The 21,681-nt window shown below is 41.4% G+C and overlaps 1 protein-coding gene across 2 annotated transcripts in view; it reads left to right on the forward strand.

The window, feature by feature from the left end:
* The window catches only part of SASH1 (SAM and SH3 domain containing 1), a 349,577-nt gene that overhangs the window by 74,610 nt on the left and 253,286 nt on the right, over positions 1–21,681 (forward strand). The window contains exon 1 of one of the 2 annotated variants that reach the window (XM_055433600.2): positions 11,539–11,673. The exons of the other annotated variant lie outside the window; for it this stretch is intronic. Within the exon in view, the coding sequence (XP_055289575.2) occupies positions 11,653–11,673 (21 nt within the window). The 5' untranslated portion in view covers positions 11,539–11,652. Of the gene's footprint in view, positions 1–11,538; positions 11,674–21,681 lie in introns of those variants that run through there. 2 annotated transcript variants of the gene reach the window in all.

Raw genomic sequence — 21,681 nt, forward strand, 5'->3', positions numbered from 1 at the left:
CACCCAGGCATCCACACTGTTTTTGGCAGAGCCAGGGTAGGATGCTAGGCTAACTGCAGGAGCTGCCAGCTTTAAGAAAAATCTGGCTTCAAGTCAGATAGATCCCAGGGACCAAGTTGAATAACAAAAAGCTCAGTGAATGGAGGTTTCAAGCTTAGGAAAAAGGAGACGCCACTGGGGATGTGCAATTAAGTTAAACCTTCAACTCTGTAGAAAAATACCGTAATGCTAGGACTAGAGCCTCAGGGAACAGCAACGGAGACCCAAATCTTAAGAGACAATTCCAAAGAAGTTGGAAGGGAAAAAATCATCAATGGCAGAAATATTTGCAGTATATTGTGATTCAGATGGTAAAGAATCTGCCTGCAGTGTGGGAGTTCCAGGTTCGATCCCTGGGTTGGGAAAATGCCCTGGAGAAGGAAATGGCTATCCACTCCAGTATTCTTGCCTGGAGAATGCCATGGACACAGGAGCCTGGCAGGCTACAGTCCCTGGGGTTGCAAAGAGTCGGACACAACTGAGCAACTAACACTTTCACTAACAGTGGGGGCAAAAGTCCTTGGCAGAATCATCTCTGACTTCCTCTGGATACCTGCACAGGGTGGGAGCCCGAGAAACTCCCGAGTCAATGAGTGAACGTGAAGTGGCTGAAGCTTTCACTGAAAGAGCAGAAGGTGTCAGGATGAGTGTTGTGTTCTGAAGAAATCCTGTACCTGCCTTTTGAGAACCCAGCCTTCTTGCATTCTTAAGCGTGTTTTCTAAACTCCTGTCCTGGAGAAGCAGAAGGCACTTCTCAGGTTCACTGAGCTAGAACGACATTTTGATAGAAACAGACCCCAGCCCACCGAAAGAGTTATGCATTTGGCAGGAACACCACCTTGCGTTCAGACAGAAAGCACATCTGTGCCTCATTGATAATGTAATAACCTACATTACAGCTTTGGCCGAGAGCACCTGTGCACAGCCCAGAAAGTCAGCCCAGGGCAACCATTCTGATGGAGGTGATATTAACAGCTCTCGTTAAAACTGATGACTATGGCAGTGCCCAGGAGCGCGGCTGCAGTGAGGCGTCTGTCTACATTTCCGTGACAAGCCTCTATTTTTGGAGTTCATAACTCAGCCATAGAAATATGCTTTGCATTGAACTGAAACCTGAGTTTGGGGTAAAGAGAGTCTGACTTTTATTGTTTCCATGCTCCTGTCTGGACAATGGAAAGAGAAGGTTACATGATGATGGAGGACATATTTTTGAGTTGGCCCAGGTAGAGTTTGAGCGTCTTAACTTTTATATTTATCAGGAATGCTAAGAGTTCTGTTATGATGGAAGTGATCCTAGGTGGGCACCCATTCGTTTTGTTTACTGTTACCTGTCCAAAATGAGGAAGCACAGGATTCCTCGTCCTCCAGCTGAAACTTAATGGGGTCCCATATGGCTCTTAAAGAACCTCTTGATGAAAGTGAAAGAGGAGAGTGAAAAAGTTGGCTTAAAACTCAACATTCAAAAAGGAAAGATCATGGCATCCAGTCCCACTACTTCATGGCAAATAGATGGGGAAACAATGGAAACAGTGACAGACTTGGGCTGCAAACAGTGACATGCTTGGGCTCCAAAATCACTGCAGATGGTGACTGTATCCTTGAAATTAAAAGACACTTGCTCCTTGAAAGAAAAGCTATGACCAACCTAGACAGCATATTAAAAAGAGGAGATATTACTTTGCCGACAAAGGTCCATCCAGTCAAGGTTATGGTTTTTCCAGTGGTCATGTATGGATGTGAGAGTTGGACTTTAAGGAAAGCTGAGTGCCAAAGAATTGATGCTTTTGAGCTGTGGTGTTGGAGAAGACTCTTGTGAATCCCTTGGACTGCAAGGAGATCCAACCAGTCAATCCTAAACAAAATCAGTCCTGGATAGTCATCGGAAGGACTGATGCTGAAGCTGAAGCTCCAATACTTTGGCCACCTGATGTGAAGAACTGACTCATTGGAAAAAACCCTGATGCTGGGAAAGATTGAAGGTGGGAGGAGAAGGGGACGACAGAGGATGAGATGGGTAGATGGTATCAGCGACTCAATGGACATGAGTTTGAGCAAGCTCTGGAAGTTGGTGATGGACAGGGAAGCCTGGCTTGCTGCAATCCATGGGGTCAAAAAGAGTCGGGCACGGCTGAGCGACTGAACTGACTGAATATGGCTAGATCTTGCTCACTTTCAACTCAATGCTTCTCTCGGATGAAGAAGAGACCTAATGACATGCACATCACTGACTGCAATTTGAAAGATAACTCTATTATTTTTAATTTTGACCAAGTGTTACAAAATGCATTCCTGTCCCCAGCTAGGCAGGTTGGAGCTTGCTGTTTCTGTTAGTATCCTGTTTAGAATGTAGATGAACTACCGTTCCTCCAGAAACATGAAGGAAGATTGCTTTAAAATTAGGGGGAGATTACTTGATAATTTCTGCTTTTTTAACAAGTATCGGCTGGGAAGGTAAAGGTCATCATTGTCTTCAGGGCCTTTCCTCCACACATGATAGAAATTACACAGAGACATGAATTAGATCCTGTTGCTTCTCTGCTTAAAATTCTTCTGTGGTTTCCTCTGGACTTAAAATAAATCCATACTCCTTACCATGGTCCAGAGGGTGGTGTGGTCCAGCCCCGATCACCTGATGGCCTCGTGTCACACCCCCTCTCCGTTGCTCTCCCCACTTCAATTATACTTGACTTTTTCCAATTTCTCAACTGCACTAAACATTTTTCCCCACCTCAGAAACTTCACATTCACAAACTTCTTTGCCTGCAATGTTTTTCTTCCCACACGTAATAGCGACTTCATATTCTTCCAGTTTGAATGCCTTCTCTTCCTGACTGCTCGACCTGAAGCATAGATTGCAGCAGGCCAGGCTTCCTTGTTCTTCACTATCTCCAGATGCTTGCTCAAACTCACATCCATTGAGTCAGTGATGCCATCCAACCATCTCATCCTCTGTCACCCTCTTCTCCTCCAGCCCTCAATCTTTCTTAGCATCTGGCTCTTTTCCAATGAGTCGGCTGTTTGCATCAGGTGGCCAAAGTATAGAAGCTTTATCAGTCCTTCCAATGTATATTCAGTGTTGACTTCGTTTAGGATTAACTGATCTTATCTCCTTGCAGTCCACGGGACTTTCAAGAGTCTTCTCCAGCACCACAATTTGAAAGCATCAATTCTTTGGCGCTCAGCCTTCTTTATGGTCCATCTCTCACATGCATACATGACTACTGGAAAAACCATAGCTTTGACTATCTGGACCTTTATTGGCAAAGTAATGTCTCTGCTTTGTAATACACTGTCTAGGTTTATCATAGCTTTCCTTCCAAGGAGCAGGCGTCTTTTAATTTCATGGCTTCAGTCACCGTCCACAGTGATTTCGGATAATGCACTTTGGATAAGCTTCTGACAGTTGAGCTAGCAGCCTTCTCTTTATAGTATACTTAAAAGAATAATTTCTCCTCAATCTTTATGTAACTATAATTTTGCAGGAGGTTAGCTAGGATCCCCACACCAGATGACAATCTTCAGAATTGGAGGGATAAAGAGATTCTGTTCTTTTACAGCTTTTTCTCTTTCCAACATATCAGGAAATAGTACCTAATTTCTGTAAAGAGTTTTTGTAGCTAAACAGAAGGTGCTTGCCTCTTGAACTTTTAGGCAACCTGATTCTTGACTTTGTTTACTTTGAGTTCTGGGCACTTAAATGTTCTGTGCATATAAAGGAATAAATGTACAGTCACTGCCACCTGTTAATATTTCTGTAAGTTTTCCTGCACTATTAGTGATTAACTATAGTGGAGAAATAATAAATTTAATGATGATGACGACAGTGATGATGTCTAGGATATTTGCTTTCTCTGCCAAGCACCGTACAAAGCACTTTATTTCTAAGTATAATATATATTTCATTTTATTGTATAGCATCTAGTATCATATATTTTATTTATATAGTAACAATAATAATGATTTATATGAGCAACAGTGACAACAGCAGACATATCCAGGGCAGGAAAATAAGTTCAGTACTTTGGAAAACTTAGAAAAAGAAAGATGAGAATATTGATTCATTTTCCAACTGGATCTGGTTCTCTCAGAGCATTAAGCCACATCCTGGATGTGACTGGCTCAAGACCCCACAGCTAATAAAAAGCCCTTGGGACTCAGGCTCAAGCCTTCACATGCTAACAGTGTATTATGGACTGTCTCTGAGAAGGCAGCATTAACCCAGGCAGCAGACAAAGCAGGTAACTTAGGAATTTTTGACCCATGATTCTTCTATTAAACTGAATACTCACGTTTTTGAATGGCAGCCTCTAGAAGTTTCTGAAAAAAGTCTGATCTCCACATTAGAAGTGGGAATATGATTCAGGAAATGTGTAATTGTCCATAATGGGTTTCTCTGAAATACTTTATCAGATTCTTTTCCTCTCTTCCATTTGCGAAAATCTGGGGGGCTGCAAGGAAAATAGGAAGAGCTTTAGGTGAAATAAGAAGACTGCTACATAGGAACGTGATCTTTGGCAAGTCACTTAGCTCTAAGCCTCAGTTTCCTCATCTGTAAAATGGGAATAATAACCCACCTTATGGAGTCTTTGAGGCAATTAGATAATGTATGCAGAGCACTTAGGAATGTGTAGAAAGGACCCAATGTTAGCTGCTTATGTGGTTGTTATTCGTAGTATTATTAATAACAATTCTAATGTAAGGGAAGCTCTAGGCAACCAAAAGTCTGGTTTTGTTTTAATTTTAAGGGGAGTCTAGGACAGCTGGTGTGCTATTAAAAAGCAAAGAAGCATAAGCAAGCAGAATAGGTAAGACTGCTGCTGCTGCTAAGTCGCTTCAGTCGTGTCCGACCCCATAGACGGCAGCCCATCAGGCTCCCCCGTCCCTGGGATTCTCCAGGCAAGAACACTGGAGTGGGTTGCCATTTCCTTCTCCAATAGGTAAGGCAGATCTCACCAATTCCACAATTCTGCTTCTACTCATACCTCGATCAAGCCTCTTCACCTCTCTAAGTTTCAGTTTGCTTGTCTGTAAAAGAAAGAGCTCTACCCCTCCCATCTGAGCAGATTTTCAAGGGTTCAAATGACACACATGTATATAAAAGCACATTGAGGGTTTTAAGAATCTGCCTTCCAATGCAGGGGACGCAAGTTCGACACCTGGTCAGGGAACTGAGATCCCACATGCCGCAAGGCAACCTGGCTTGTGTGACACAAGTAGAGAAGCCCGCATGCCACAGCAGAGATCCAGCACAGCCAAAATAAAATAAATAAATGAAAGCACGTTGGATTTCTTAATGAGAATGGTATACGTTGCTTTCACACCTGTTTCACTTAACTGAGTGTCGTTTCTTTGAAGTCAGTGATTCTCAACCCTGTCTGCACAATTAGAAGCAACCAGAAGCTTCTAAAAATCCAGATACTCAGGCCACAACCCAGACCAATAAAATCAGATTCTCTAGGAGTGGACCCAGACTGAGTACTATTTTTTTTCTCCCCAAGTGATTCCACAGTCCACCTATGTCAGGAAATAAAATATTTCTCAAGCTTGTCTGGTGATCAGGAGTCCCTGCTGCTGCTGCTGCTGCTGCGTCACTTCAGTCGTGTCCGACTCTGTGCAGCCCACCAGGCTCCCCTGTCCCTGGGATTCTCCAAGCAAGGACACTGGAGTGGGTTGCCATTTCCTCCTCCAATGTGTGACAGTGAAAAGTGAAAGTGAAGTCGCTCAGTCGTGTCTGACTTAGTGACCCCATGGACTGCAGCCTACCAGGCTCCTCCATCCATGGGATTTTCCAGGCAAGAGTACTAGAGTGGCTTCCCATTGCCTTCTCCGGATCAGGAGCCCCAGAGACCCACCATAACTACAGAATCAACCCTTCAATGAAGGCACTGGGAGTCTGCATTTTCAATAAGCACCTCCAGCTGCCTTTTCTCAACAGACAATTATGAGAAATACTGTGTTGAATCATAGTCTGAGAGTTAGAAAGGATATCATCTAAAATCTTCACACTTGGTTCATCTCTAAACCATGGGAAAGCTTATGAATTTTATGAGCAGAAGACTAAACGTTTGAATAGTGTGGAATAAAATAATAAACTCAAGTTGTGGTGCGCACAATGGGAATGGAATAACTAAAATTTTCCCTACAAAAGATATATGTTGTACCGCTCTATAAAACCTAAGTTATTACTTTTAGCTCTCATGGGAAAGTGAGGCAGATGAGCGTTAATGGAAATAACATGGAGGCAAGTTACTACGGCAAACCTGAAGGGGAAGAAAAACCAACTGCTGATATCCAAGTTGGAAAACACAGCTCAATTCTAATTGTGCATTGCAATAGATAATTCCACTCCTCCTCACTGATTGAAAGCATCAGACTCTGCCAGAACCACTGATCTGTCAGTTCCCACTGAACATTAGGCCATTGCCTTTGAAGACTTTAATCTTAGAGAATCTCATTTCCTCTGGGGCCACATCCACTTGCCTGACTAAGGTAGTTAGCTCTAAAAGCTTTCCTCCTTCCTGTTTCCTGCACCGAGTCCTGCCTTTGTCTCAGCTTTGTTTGAGCTATAAATGCTGTCACTTTTTAGAGAGTATGGTTAATTCTGAGCTTCTTAAGACAAAAGATAATGGAAATTGACTTTAATTAACATATACGTTCAGAATATTTGCATTTCCTTCATGATGGTTTTATAAAACTGACTCACTTCCAAACTTCACCAGATGAGGCATTTGAGAATAATGGTGCACAATCTGGTCTGAATCTAATCTGTGGAAACTGTATCAACTTGTTTTATATAATAGTGCTTGTTTTAATGTGCATTCACCGTGCTGTTTCTTTGCATTTGCATTTATTTTTGATAAAGTGCTTTAATAGAAAGAGTCAATGTAGCCTAACTTTTTGTGATATGAAACAATGACACAGTACTGCTTCATTTGTTCTGATTTGGTGGAAAGTTATTAGGATTAATAAGAGGATATGTTGTAAATACTTGGATTGGCATGCCCTACAGAAGAGCTGGTAGGGTTACAGAGGTGACCCCCAACTCTTTAGCTGAGTCAGCACATGGTACCTTGAATAAGAACGCAGTCGTGGGTATCCTCCCTATTCCTGGACTTCTCTAGGGCTTTATTTTTTATTTTTTGTATTTTGTGTGCTTTGTTGAATTAGTTGTGCTATGTTGTATGTTGGAATGGAGAGGGCATTTTTGAAACTATTTTAATAATAAATTATTATTTTATTTTAATAATAAAATACTAATTTTAATTTTAGTTTTTGATTTTCAAAACTATTGCTGCTGTTGGCCTTTCCTCACTGTCGGTCCAGTGTCAGTGCACAGTCGTGGATCACAGCCTAGTTGTGGCGAAGGGGCTTGCATGACTCAGTGAAGCTGTGAGTCACGCCATGCAGGGCCACCCAAGATGTACGGTCATAGTGAGGAGGTCTGACAAAACGTGACCCACTGGAGGAGGAGATGGTGGCCCACTCCAGTATTCCTGCCTGGAGAGCCCCATGGACGGTGCACAGTCCCTGCATATTCACTGACAGGACTAATGCTGAACGGAGCTGAGCTCTGACACTGACTGCCTGATGGGAAGAAAAGACCCTGATGCTGGGAATAACTGGAGGCAAAGGCAGAAGGATGGACGGAGGATGAGACAGTTAGATAGCATCACCCGCTCAGTGGACATGCGTTTGAGCAATCTCTGCAAGATAGTGGAGAACAGAGGAACCTGGCACGCTGCAGTCCATGGGGTCTCAAGGAGTCAGACAGTGGCTGAAAAACAACAGCAAGTGCACAAGATAATGCACAGTCATTGTTCAGAGGATGCCAGTCGTTACTCTGCTCAATCTGCGGTAACTAAGTAGTTGCACAGATGGAGTGGTTTAAACAACAGAAATGGATTGTCTCATAGTTTTCAAGACTGTAAGTCCAAAATCTAGATTTTGGCAGGGCTGGTCCCTTCTGAGGACTGTGAAGGAAGGATCTGTTCTGGGTCTCTCTCCTTGCCTTTTAGATGGCTGTCTTCCTGTTCACCTGGCTTTCTGCCTATAAGTATGTTTCTGTGTCCAAATTCCCCTCATTTTATAAGGACACCAGTCACATTGAATTCATGCCCACACCTAGGTGGCACTAGTGGTAAAGAACCTGCCTGGCAATGCAGGAGAAGTAAGAGACGTGTGTTCAATCCCTGGTTTAGGAAGATCCCCTGGAGGAGGGAATGGCAACCCATTCCAGTATTCTTGTCTGGGAATCCTGGGGCCGGAGAAGCCTAGCGGCTATAATCCATAGGGTTGCAAAGAGTCAGACACAACTGAAACAATTTAGCAGCACTGGTGATGTCATTTTGATTAAATTACCCTATCTCCAAATAAGATCATCTGCTAAGGTATGGGGTTAGGCCTCACCTTATGAATTTGGAGGATGGAGGACACAGTTCAACCCACAACATCAATATTATACATGATTTTTTAAATGTTTGTGTATTATCAAATTATAACTGAGAAATGTAAATAAGTTTATTGAAAGGAAATCTTAATTATTATGACGCTATGTAACAGGACTTTGGGCTTCCCTAGCTCAGTAGTAAAGAAGATGCCTGCCACTGCAGGAGACTCGGATTCCATCCCTGGGTCAGGAAGATCCCCTGGAGAAGGAAATGACAACCCACTCCAGTATTCTTGCCTGGAAAATCCCATGACAGGCTACAGTCCATGGGGTTGCAAGGAGTCAGACAGACTTAGCGACTAAGCAGTAGCAGAAAAAGCGGGACTTTACTGGTTTATCTGAGCTCTTTTCTGCAGGTAAGTGGGGATGTCCCACAGTTGGGGAAAAGACTGTATCACAGATTAACTGTGGATCTTTGCCTGATCTATAGTTGTTTTCACGTGTACACTGAACTGAATTTATAGTCTTGGTTTCAGTGCTTCTGAGAGTCAAACTCTAAAATAAAAGCTATATCCTATTGAGTAAAATTTCTCTTTTGATTATGGGCAGTTAAGAGGGTGGAAAGACCAACGCCCTCTTGTATAGATGAGGAGATGGACACCTCTAAGGGAGCAGTAAGGCTAATCAGTAGCAGCCCTAGAACTAGATTTGTAATTCCTGCTTTTTTTTCTTACCACTTCACACGTTCCATCTTCCACACCAGGTGTTCCCCATCTTATCCTCATATTTCAAAACAACTCACTGTTCACTAACAACATCTGACTTTCCTTCAGTTCAGTTCAGTTCAGTTCAGTCGCTCAGTCGTGTCCGACTCTCCGCAACCCCATGAATCACAGCATGCCAGGCCTCCCTGTCCATCACCAACTCCCAGAGTACACTCAAACTCATGTCCACAGAGTCGGTGATGCCATCCAGCCATCTCACTCTCTGTCGTCCCCTTCTCCTCCCGCCCCCAACCTTTCCCAGCATCAGAGTCTTTTCCAGTGAGTCAACTCGTCGCATGAGGTGGCCAAAGTATTGCAGTTTCAGCTTTAGCATCAGTCCTTCCAATGAACACCCAGGATTGATCTCCTTTAGAATGGACTGGTTGGATCTCCTTGCAGTCCAAGGGACTCTCAAGAGTCTTCTCCAACACCACAGTTCAAAAGCATCAATTCTTCGGCCATCAGCTTTCTTCACAGTCCAACTCTCACATCCATACATGACCATGAGAAAAACCATAGCCTTGACTAGACGGACCTTGGTTGGCAAAGTAATGTCTCTGCTTTTTAATATATTATCAAGGTTGGTCATAACTTTCCTTCCAAGGAGTAAGCGTCTTTTAATTTCATATTAAAAACAATCAATGAATCTTAATAAATTTGCTAAGCAAGTACATTATTAATGCCTGCAAGCAGGATGAAATTCTGAGGAATGCCTTAGGTTACCATTTTCCCATACCCATCAAGTCTGTGTGTGTGTGTGTGTGTCTGATTTGTATAAGTTGTATTAATAGCTTTCTTTACTCTTCAGATTCAGCTTTTCAGCTTAAACTTCCCTTATGGCCATACTTATATGTTTCAAGGCAGAAAAAATTTTGTCTGAGATGTCCAGCTAGTGGCCATTAATGATTACTCTTAAAAACAAAAGAAGGAAGAGGCCTTTACCTTCTCTTTTCTACCAAGCCTTGATTAATGCATCATTAATGCATTAACCTTGTAACTGACATACAAAGTTTGGATTTTAGAAACCACCTGCCTAATTCAGCCGATGGAACTGTGGCCTGGGCAGTGGCTTGCCCAAAGCCACTCTAGTGAAAGAGATCTGGGGATAGGTCTCTTTATGTTCTATACAGAATTCTTAACACCCCCATATAATGCTGCTTAATTGTTATTTAGCACATGTGTAAGCTAGTGGAAAATTTAATCTGTCTTTCCCTATGAAGATAAGAGAAACAATAGGCCTAGTGTTCATTGGTGGGTGACTTTTCGTTACGCCACACTCATTAATGTTAAAGAATAGACTGTGTCTTCTAAATATGTAATTTACTGTGACTATTTTCTAATTCTTCACTAATGTTTCTGTCTGTCTGTCTACTTTGTATGTCTGACTTTCTCTGACCCCCATGGACTGTGGGCCGCCAAGCTCCTCTGTCCCTGGGATTCTCCAAGCAAGAATACTGGAGTGGGTTGCCATCTTCTACTCCAGGAAAATCTTCCCGATCCAGGGATCGAATTTTTACCGAAACTTATCTGTGTCTGCTTCTATGGGGAAACACACACTGACTTTTAATATTTTAAAGTTGTATGTAAAATGTTGAAAAATTGCATTTAATAGTCTTAAAATTTTGCCCTCAGATTGTTTTGTAAGTTAGTAGTTTCTTTTAACCTCTTTTCAGGGTTATTAACTTGGGTTAAACTATATTAAGCAACAGCTATCTTTTTCGTATGTGTGTGAGTCTAAAATCCTGGTGGATGAGCCAAGCCTACAGAGTGACTCAGAACCAAGCATGCTTTGAGTTGCAGGCAGTTCGTGCTGTGGGAATGCTAATTGTAGAGCATTAAACTTATCGTGTTAAATTGATTTCTGGATGTTTCTCTGTGGAAGTCTTGGAATAGTCCTCCCCTTCCTTTCCTTGAGCCAAGAAAACTCTGAACCAGAACAATTCAATTTCAATTTGTGGAAAAACTCTAATCCATGAAACAAACATAGTGCTCAGATAGATAGGGGAGGGGGGCAGCAAGGGGCAGGGGGAGGGGGAGACAGGGACATTTTGATCACTTTTGCATGTTACGAAAATATCTGAATTTCTGTTTCATTGCTCTGAGATGTATTTACAAGCTTTGTTTCTGAGGAGTATTTGCGAGCTTCATTCTAAAGCCTGGGAACCTCAGGAGCAAAACCTTCTTTTGAGCCATAGTTCTTGTGTTATATGTTAAGCATTTGGAAGGAACCCCAAGGAGGCCTCAGGAAGCAGTTACTGCCTCTTGACTTATCATCCTGAAGGCGATTTGTTTTAAAGTTGATAATCCCTAGAGCTACAAGAGTGTCCCACATCTGCCCCGAATTGAAAACAGATTCCTATTAAGAGCCTTACATCAGCGCTGAGAATTCATTCGATCTGAGTCAGAAAGGAAGTTGGAGAACATTCGAACGTATGGCCTGATAGCAACACGGCAGCTCCCTTCATGGAGGATCAAGATGGCAGGGTATGTAGGCTGTCTGTTTTTGAAATTTAAGACTTTTTCTGTAAGGAAGTATCCTTCTGACCTTTGGGCAGGAATACTCGGGAGGGGACCGTGGTAGCGAACAGGTATGAAATAACTTGGTGGGATTTTCAATGCAATTGATGAATCTATCAGAATTCCAAGAGACTGGGAAGCCTCTGCTATCTAGAAATTCCTCTGCTAGGTTTTGTGTTTTTGTGACTTATCATTTATATAAAATATATTAAAAAATTATGTAGATATTTATGTAAAATTCTGCCCCCAAGACTCTAAAACAATTCTGTAAGCCAAGAAAAGTTTTTACTGTTTAAGAGCCAGAGCTTTTCCACCCTCGGCTTATCTATGAAATTATCTGAAAATATTTCCTCACATGCCAGGAATGAAGGATGGAACTCTGAACTTCATATTCCAAGCCTCAGGGGACCAGGACCGTCTGATTAACTTTTTAGCATTTAATATCCTACTGAAGTCTTCTTCTCAGCTGGCTGAACAACGTTTTCCCTTCCTTTTTCTATTATAGAATGTGCGGTTCTCTTTCCTCTAAATTAAAAAGGAGATCAGATTTGCTCATTAAAACTGATTAAAGGAAAAAGAAGGATACAGGGGTTGTGAGCAAGGGTCTGAGGGCCCCATGGCTTGAGGCATGGATTCTGAGCTATGCCATGCTCCCCTCGCCAAGCCCTCCCCACCCCCTGCCTTGCTCCCGAGGTCCTTCTGGCTCCTTTTCCAGATCTGGACTGGGCTTTGGGGAGTGGAGGAGGCTTCTCGGGTTATTTCCGGAAGACTATTCCACTCACCATTTTCTCCGAGAAGCTGAGGACAATACCTAGTCCAGGTGCTATCCAATCAATATTTGTTGAATGAAAATAGAACTGTGGAAGGGAATCCTGGAAGAAGCATCAGTTTGAACATATGGAGCCCGTGAACCTCTGTTTGGGTTAATTTCCACTCCCCTCCTTGAGAAGATTGACACCAGAACTAAAGCCTAGAAGGTGATGAGTAATTGAGAGAAAAGTGCTAGAATGTCAGTCAGGGCAACTGTATAAAATGAGTGATTCCATGGTTATGGTATCAATAAAGTAAAGAAATGAAATATGAGTCTTGAGAGCTAACAGTTGCCCTCCGAGAGTGCTCAGGAGTCCGAGGAAAGTGGTGCAGGAAGCAGTGAACAAACACAGCTGGCAGGCTTCCTCCTGACTCAGTGCAGATGTGCTCATCAAGTGTTCTGACAGCACAAAGCCCGTTCCTGCTGCATGTGCTTCCCCCACTTTCAGAAACAATGGGTTACGAGCAGCCCAGTTGGCAGGTAAGATATTCAGTCCAAATGCCAAAATACTGTCCCCTCTTGACTGGCTGCCCGCAGTTCTTGAAAGAGGGAAGGTATTTTGGATGCCAAAAAGTGAGTGCAAACTGTGTCATGGGACTATGCCCTCTTAATCCCAGCAAGACAGAGGCTCCCTTTTAGAAAAGGAAGCACATTTGGGTTTTTGTGCTGGAGGATGCAAAAAGATGTATTGATCAACTCAGACAGAAAGAGGAATTCTCAGGCTTAGAAACATCGCTCTGTCCCAGCTAAGGAGACTGGCAAATGAGCCTTGAAATCTATAGAAACAGTTCCAGTTCAGATCAGCCTCCTTTTTGGCAGATGATGCTAGATATAGAGATATTTATATACAGATGATAGATTTATATATCTTAATTTAACTAACCTATTTAACTTCAATCCAAGAGGGTTGGGAAGAAAATAAAACGTAGGGTTGCAGAGACATCCAGGTTAAAACCTAGCTCAAAAATTTAATTACCATTACCTCAAGTAAAATTCACTTCCAGAAGTCTCTTTTGCCACATTTTGGTAACAGAATAAGCAGGTCTTCATTTGGGGCCACATCTTCTTTCCTTGCCCCATATTTGAACATCAGGCAGGTCTCTAAGGCTGTTCCACCATGCCAAGTCACAAAGAGTTTTGTAAAGTGTTGTTTAGAATTCAGAACGCATTATTCCCCAGAAACAAGCTTAGGATCCCAGCTCAACTTTTGAATGCAAATTTACCCCCAAATATAGAGAATCTGTTACAAGTTTCTGGAAATGGACAGAAAGAACATCTATTATTTATTTTAAGGGCATTGAAGAATAAATTTTACAATGAGCTGTAATTTTTAATGATATAATTTTACAATGGACTGTAATAATGCTTTTGAGAGCATTTTTAATATCCTTGAAAATTAAATTCTTGGCCTTGCACAGCAGTCCTTTCTTTATCTAAACCCTAACCACCTATCCTTGGTGCTTTTTCTCCTCTTTTGAATGATACTCTAAGTTGGAATCCTAGCAAATAATTTTCATGTACTTTTCCACCAACAAGGGTTTTTTGGAGGTCTGGAATATCCTCCTCCATGTTTGGTTTCTGGCAAACTCTTGATCAACTCAAACATTAACAGAGTTTAAACCCCTCTATACTGCCTCAGACTCCTATTTCTCTCCTCCTTCGGCACAAACCCTTCTGAGAAAACTTTGCCCAATTTCAAACGGTTCCTTCTTTGACCTTCTAAAATACCAGAGATCCTAGTTTTAAAAGTTTCCCCTAGGAAGAGTTAGAAACACTCCTCCCCACCTCTCCTGCATTTTTCTAACATGTAAGAACCACTGTGTATTAATGTTCACCACATTATATTGCAAATTTTATTTATATGTTGTTCCTTTCCCTAGATTGAGAATTCCTTAACTATAGGGACTCAGTTAGGACTTATTACAAGCCTGGAATATACTAAATAGGTCATAAAAGGATAGACGGATGAGTGGATGGATATGTGATTGGATGGATAGAGAACAGAGAGATGATTAGAAAGACAGGTGGATGAAAGGATGGATGGAAGAGTGAGTTCTGTATAAATGGTTGGTCTACTTAGAGGGCAGTGAAGAGCTATATGGAAACTTCTATGTTCTGAATGGGATTTTTTGTTTCAAGGGCATGATCTTAGTGAAATTTGACCATTATTATTTTGCTTCTATGGTTATGTAAAGAAGGGATTATGAACAGTGGGAGGAGAATAGAGCTTGGAATAAGAATGCATGGGTTCTAACTAGCTCTCTACTTCCCAGTTATGTGGTCTTGGTATATTATTTACCTCCCTATTTTTGTTTTTCTTCGTCTGTAAGATGTGAGATAATACCTACCTTCAAGGAGTTGCTGTGAGCATTAAATGATCATCTAAAAGCTCTAGTCTAGCGCTTAACCCAATAAGGTAGAAGATAAAATGGTAATAAAATATGGATCTGGGTCTGAAACGGCAGTCACAGAACTTTGAATGCAGAAGGAACCTAGGCCCCTCCTATCAAGCCTGGGACTCTCTCATTTTGCAGCTCCCCCCTTCATTTTGATGCAGCTTGTCAACAACATGATTCAACCTTTTATCCACCACTTCCCTTGTCACTTGGGTAATTAAAAATAAGATAAAGTAAATTTGAAAGTGTGAGAGAAAAGAAGAGGGTTCACGGGGGTCGTGAGTATCACAGAAACATTTTCCAAAGCAGAGTGAAGTAATCTCGGATGGAGGAAGAGGGTATATTGTACATGCAAAATAAAAAAAAGCGGGGATGAGGAGAAAGCGGCCTGCAAAGTGAAATGATGAGAACTTGCATTGTTAGGAAATTTCATTTCCAGGGTTATAAAAGGAGCAATTGCCGGTTTAACGTACCTACAAATGCACTCCTATGCATCTGGAACCGAAAAGCACCTTGTGTAATTTCAAATACATCACATAAATAATCATGATAGTAATACATTCTTAACTTACACTTAATATACCACTTACCAGGTGCTAGGCACTATTCTTAACTCTTTAGACGTATTAGCTCATTTTATCCTCACAAAAACCCAATGAGGTAGATACATAAAATCCTTGTTTTACTGATAAGGAAAGTCAATACACAGCTAGTCACAGAACTGGCATGTGTGGGAGCCAGTGCTTGAAGCTAGGCAGTTTGGTCCCAGAGTCTACACAAGTCACACATGAATGTACCTGCAGCTGACGTGGCTCCCAACACAATCAGATGGCCAGTTCAGTCACCGGGGTCAGCAACACGGTTAAAAACCACTTTGGTCACCATCCCTATGGATAGACTTCTCCAAATATAATTCTAATGCCTGAAGAGTTCGAATGATAGAATTTTGTAGCATGGAGGAACATTTAGTTCATTACACCCAGACCAGCCAGCTGATTGGGCTGAGAATTTCCAGTAAGTCAGCCTCAGAGACACTGATCAGAATCACTGGGGACCAATAAGCAATGACAGTCAGATGACCTTAGCTACCCTCATAGCACTGCAGTGTCAGAAGGACATCATTTTCATTCCAGATAATATCCAAGGAATTTGAAAGAAATTTTTCTGAAGTTAGGTTGATACCCCAATAGTTTTTCAAATATGAAAACAGATACAGATGTGCTGTCTTTTTTTTTTTAAGAATCATCATTTTCTAAGATATGTATGTATTTATTTGACTGCACCAGGTCTTACTTGAGGCACGCGGGATCTTTGATCTCCATTGCAGCATATCGGGTCTTTTAGCTGCTACATGTAGGGTCTTTAGTTGTGGCATATAAACTCTTGGTTGCAGCATGTGGGACTAATTCCTTGACCAGGGATTGAACACAGGACCGGCTGCATTGGGAACATGAAGTCTTAGCCACTGGACCACCAGGGAAGTCCCAAGAATCATCTATTTTTTGACCTTTAAAGAAAAAGTAATAAAATATACAGTTTGTGAGCATTCCTAGATTGAGTTTGACAGGTCCACGTTCTAAAATAATTCCGTTACTCAAAAAAAAAGAAATAAAATAATTCCGTTACTCAAATTGCTATGAGCAATTTGATTCCATTTTCTCCTATCAAAGATAGGGACACAGTCAACTAATTAACACTTCTAACAAATTTCACATATTCTGATCCAAGGATGTGTTAGGCAAGTAGAAAGAATGTAATTCTCCCTTTTGCTATCTGTTTGAATTATTATAAGCATTTCTACAATTAATAAAGTAACTGTGCAAGTGCTGTAACATTATCTATTTCTATGGCTGTTTTAGTCTTTTCTATTTTAAGCCATTCGCATGCCCCACTGATGTTTTAGAGAATAGTTTTTGGATGAACAGGTAGGTCAGCTTATTGGAGAAGTTGCCAGAAGTTTTGCCTGCTCCAAATACATGAGTTCTTTCCTTTGACTCAAGAGAACAAGAGAAAATAGCATTTGATACCTAGAATCACAAAAATAGGGAGCCAGAAGGAACTTTGCCTCTTCCTTGAATGGTAGTCGGGGGAGAGGAAGGAGGAAAAGAGGGAGCGGGTAGTGAGTGGATTGCTTTGGCTTTTGTCTTCAATTTTTCCTCATCACAGTCTGGTTGAAGAATATCTTATGTAACTTCAGTCCCCTTTGGAGCATTTCTACATCCGTTCAGGTGTCCTGGAAGTAAACATTAAATTAAATTAAAACTTAATTTAATTTAAACTCGGAATAAAAGGCTTTACATAAACTGACTAAAAACAGCTTAACTATTCAAAACTAGGTCAGATAGAAAAAGGCACTTTCAAGTGTCCAAAACAATCCCATCGTTTTTTAAAAATCCTGCAAGCTCAAGCGATACATAATAGAAATACAAAATTAAGTTAGATATGCCCTTCAAGGAGCTAAATTTTTTTTTTTTAAATCATCAAATGACTCCAAAATGCCAAGAAAATACAGGACACTAAAATGAGGTCCAGATTCTCAAACAGGGGTTGAATTTTAAGCAAATTCTTCAGTGAGCAAGTAGATATTTCAGAAACTGGTTTTAGACCATTCAACTACCTGGCAGGATTTTTGTGAAACTAGGATGAGATTTAATGAATTTCAGTCTCCTAGTCCAATAGCACACAGTGAACAGTTGATAGTATTTTGCTAAATGAATGTTGGAGAATCATTTTTTTACTTTTCTTTTATTTAAACATAGTTGATTTATGCTGTTAATTTATGTGTTAATTTATGCTGTACAGCAAAGTGATTCAGTTATGCATATGTATATATATTCGTTTTCATAGTCTTTTCCATCATATTTATCAGAGGATACTGAATATAGTTCCCTGTGCTATTCAGTAGGACTTTGTTGCTTATCCATTAGATATATTCAATTCAGTTCAGTTCAGTCGCTCAGTCATGTCCGACTCTTTGTGACCCCATGAATCACAGCACGGCAGGCCTCCCTGACCATCACCAACTCCCCAAGTTTGCTCAAACTCATGTCCATCGAGTCGGTGATACCATCCAGCCATCTCATTCTCTGTCGTCCCCTTCTCCTCCAGCCCCCAATCCCTCCTAGCATCAGTCTTTTCCAGTGAGTCAGCTCGTCGCATGAGGTGGCCAAAGTATTTCAGTTTCAGCTTTAGCATCAGTCCTTCCAATGAACACCCAGGACTGATCTCCGTTAGAATGGACTGGTTGGATCTCCTTGCAGCCCAAGGGACTCTCAAGAGTCTTCTCTAGCACCACAGTTCAAAAGCATCAATTCTTCGATGATCAGCTTTCTTCACAGTCCAACTCTCACATCCATACATGACCACGGGAAAAACCATAGCCTTGACTAGACGGACCTTTGCTGGCAAAGTAATGTCTCTGCTTTTTAATACTCTATCCAGGTTGGTCATAACCTTCCTTCCAAGGAGTAAGCGTCTTTTAATTTCATGGCTGCAATCAGCATCTGCAGTGATTTTGGAGCCCAAAAAATAAAGTCTGAAGCATCTGCTCTCAATTCCTCCCTCCCCAACTCCCTCACCTTTTATTACCTTAATGAAGAACTAGATCAAAAGAGTGTTGAAGAAGGACATCTTGGGATAAGAAAATATGAAAAGCAATTGTTTCTCTCCCCTTGGCAACAAGTCTGTTCTCTATGTCTGTGAGTCTGTTTCTTCCATAGATAAAATTTGTGCATGCCTGATAAGTCACTTCAGTCATGTTCAACTCTGTGCAACCCTACAGATTGTAGCCTGTGGCTCCTCTGTCCATGAGATTCTTCAGGAACGGATTCTGGAGGAGGTTGCCATGCCCTCCTCCAGGGAATCTTCCTGACCCAGGAAACTGAACCTGCGTCTCTTAAGTCTCTTGCGTTGGCAGGCTAGTTCCTCACTAGTGCCACCTCAGAAGCCCAGAAAAAGTTCATTGTGTCCTATTTCAGATCCCATGTGTCAGTGACATGTGTTATTTGTCTTTGTTTTCTGACTTTTTTCACTTAGTATGATAATCTCTAGGTCCATCAGGTCGCTGCAAATGGCATTGTTTCATTCTTTTTATGGCTGAGTAGTATTCCATTGTATACATGTATCACATCTTCTTTACATTCATCTGCTGATGGACATTTAGCTTGTTTCCATGTCTTGGCTATTGTGCTGCTATGAACATAGGGGTGCATATGTCTTTTTTGAATTATAGTTTTGGTCTCACATATATGCCTGGGAGTGGGATTGCCAGATCATATGACAACTCTACTTTTAGTTTTTTGAGGGACCCTCCATTCTATGTACCATAGTGGCTGCACCAATTTACATTCCCACCAACAGATTAGGAAGGTTCCCTTTTGTTTGCACACACTCCAGTGCTGAATAATTCTGAACTTACGTAGTCAAGCCAATTCAGCTATCCTGTTCGGTCTTAGCTGACACTTTAACACAGGTTATTCCTCAGATTACATAAAAACACCACTTCCTAGAAAGAGCAGATCCCCAGAAAAGAGAAGTCCCAAATTTCTGAAACTTATTTTTTAACCTTTTACAAAAGGGTAATGCAAGAGACAGGACTGGGTTGCCCTGAGAATTAAAGGATTCCACATTTATTCATCCATTCATTCGTTTGCGCTTTTAAAAACTATTGATCATGTGTTTTCAGTGCATCAAATACTATTCTTGGGAAATAGAGGTCAACAGGGCAGATGAGGGCTCTGCCTGCATGAAAATTACATTCTCCCACAGAGCTCGTGGCATGTAAGTCCTGTGTCACTGCTGTCACCTAGCACTCAACACCCCCTGGGGTGGGCAGCAGGCTGCCCTGGAAAGAGCAGTCAGCCTGGAAGGCAGATCAGCACCAGTTGAATCCATGCTCCACGTCTTGTCAGGTGAATTTCCCAGAGAAACTTTCTGAGCCACAGTCCTTGTCTGTAAAGTGGATATAATAATATCTACCTTGCAGCGATTCTGTGAAGATGAAATGAGACACACCGAAGTCCTCAGTAAGTGGTAACCTTTCATTACTTTAATGAAGAACTAGATCAAAAGAGTGTCGAAGAAGAAGGACATCTTGGGATATGAAAAGCTGAGAATCAGTTGTTTCCTCTGAGCACATCCTATGAAAGATATACCTTTTCAACCATTTCAACCATTTTTTAAAAAGAATGTTGGCATGGAGAGTGTTAAAAGTATAATAATAAGCATAGAAGAAGCATGATGTCTCATTATACATAGAACATTGCATTGGACATATGCTGTCTGTCCTTCTCCCTCCACAACCCCAGTAAAATGAAAATAAGGGGGAAAATAAAACTATAAGAGCAGCAGTGATGGGGAAGGTGGATTACAGAAGTAAGAAATGCCAATAAAAGTTGGGAAGATTGAGCATAGATTGAGGGAAACAGTAGCAACTCCTGTAGAATACAACAGAGGAAACTGAAAATAAATTACGGGGGGTGTGGGGTCTGGAGAACACCCACAGGAACCAGCGTATTGGAATCTAAGAAGGTTCTGGGAAAGGAGGCCCCCCCCAATGCTGGGCTTCCAATTTGAGTTCTGGTGGCTCAGTCTTAGGTCTAAACAAAGAATCATCATATAACAGGAGAAAGCTGTAGGCATGAAAGACAGCTAAACAGGTAGGGAAAAGGAACTCAGAGGTAGCAGAGAGTTTGAGGGACAGACTTGCATCCTAAGTACACACTGAGGCTCTTTCTGCCATCTTGAAGCCTGCAGAAACCTGCTGGGAACAGGACTTCTAAAACAACAGTGTGTCTGGAAGGCTGTGGTCCAAGGCCATTTTTGCTGGCTATCAGTGGGTTCTCCGGAACCAGAGGGAGCACACAGCCCTTCTGAAAATTGAAGGTGTATATTCTTGAGATGAAATTGAATTCTATGTAATTGAGAGATGTGCTTATGTATACAAAGCAAAGAACAGAGTAACTCCTGGTTGGATAACCTAACAAAATCAGAGTTCTCTACTTCAATTTTTAAAAATAAACTGCTTAATTAAAAAAAAAAATCAGAGTAGTTTGGGGAAAGATAGCTCATGCTCATGGAAATAGTGGCATGATTCATGCTAGATTCTGAACCTTCCACCTAAGGCATTGGACACAGAATCTATTGCCATGGGAGCCTGGCAGACTACAGTCCATGGGGTCTCAGAGTCGGACCTGACTGAGCAATTGAGTGACTGAGCAAACATACCCTTCAAAGATTTAAGCTTACTAAAAAGTAAATAAATAAAAGTATGAATTTGTTCTCTTGTGTGGTGTTTATATATATACATATATATATATAAACACACACACATATTGGTTTCCCAAGTGGTTCTAGTGGTAAAGAACCCACCTGCCAATGCAGGAGACATAAGAGATGCAGGTTTGATCCCCGAGTCGGGAAGATCCCCTGGAGGAGGGCATGGCAACCCACTCCAGTATTCTTGCCTGGAGAATCCCATGGACAGAGGAGCCTTGCAGGCTAGAATCCATAGGGTGGCAAAGAGTTGGACATGACTGAAGCGACTTAACACACACACATATACACATACACACAGTGAGAATGCTCAGTGAGGCAAGAGAAAGAAAAACACATACAGTAAAAAAATAAATAAATAAAATAACTTTCTGAAAACAAAAACAACTTATAAGAGGCTTAGAAGATAAAGTTTAGGAAATCTGCCAGAACTAGATAGAAAAATAGGACAGAGTTTAAGGAAATTAGATGATCAGTCCAGTAGATCAAATATCC

This window comes from Moschus berezovskii, chromosome 10 (genome assembly GCF_049115385.1).
Source record: "Moschus berezovskii isolate FMDL1 chromosome 10, NW_MosBer_1.0, whole genome shotgun sequence".
NCBI lineage: Eukaryota > Metazoa > Chordata > Mammalia > Artiodactyla > Moschidae > Moschus > Moschus berezovskii.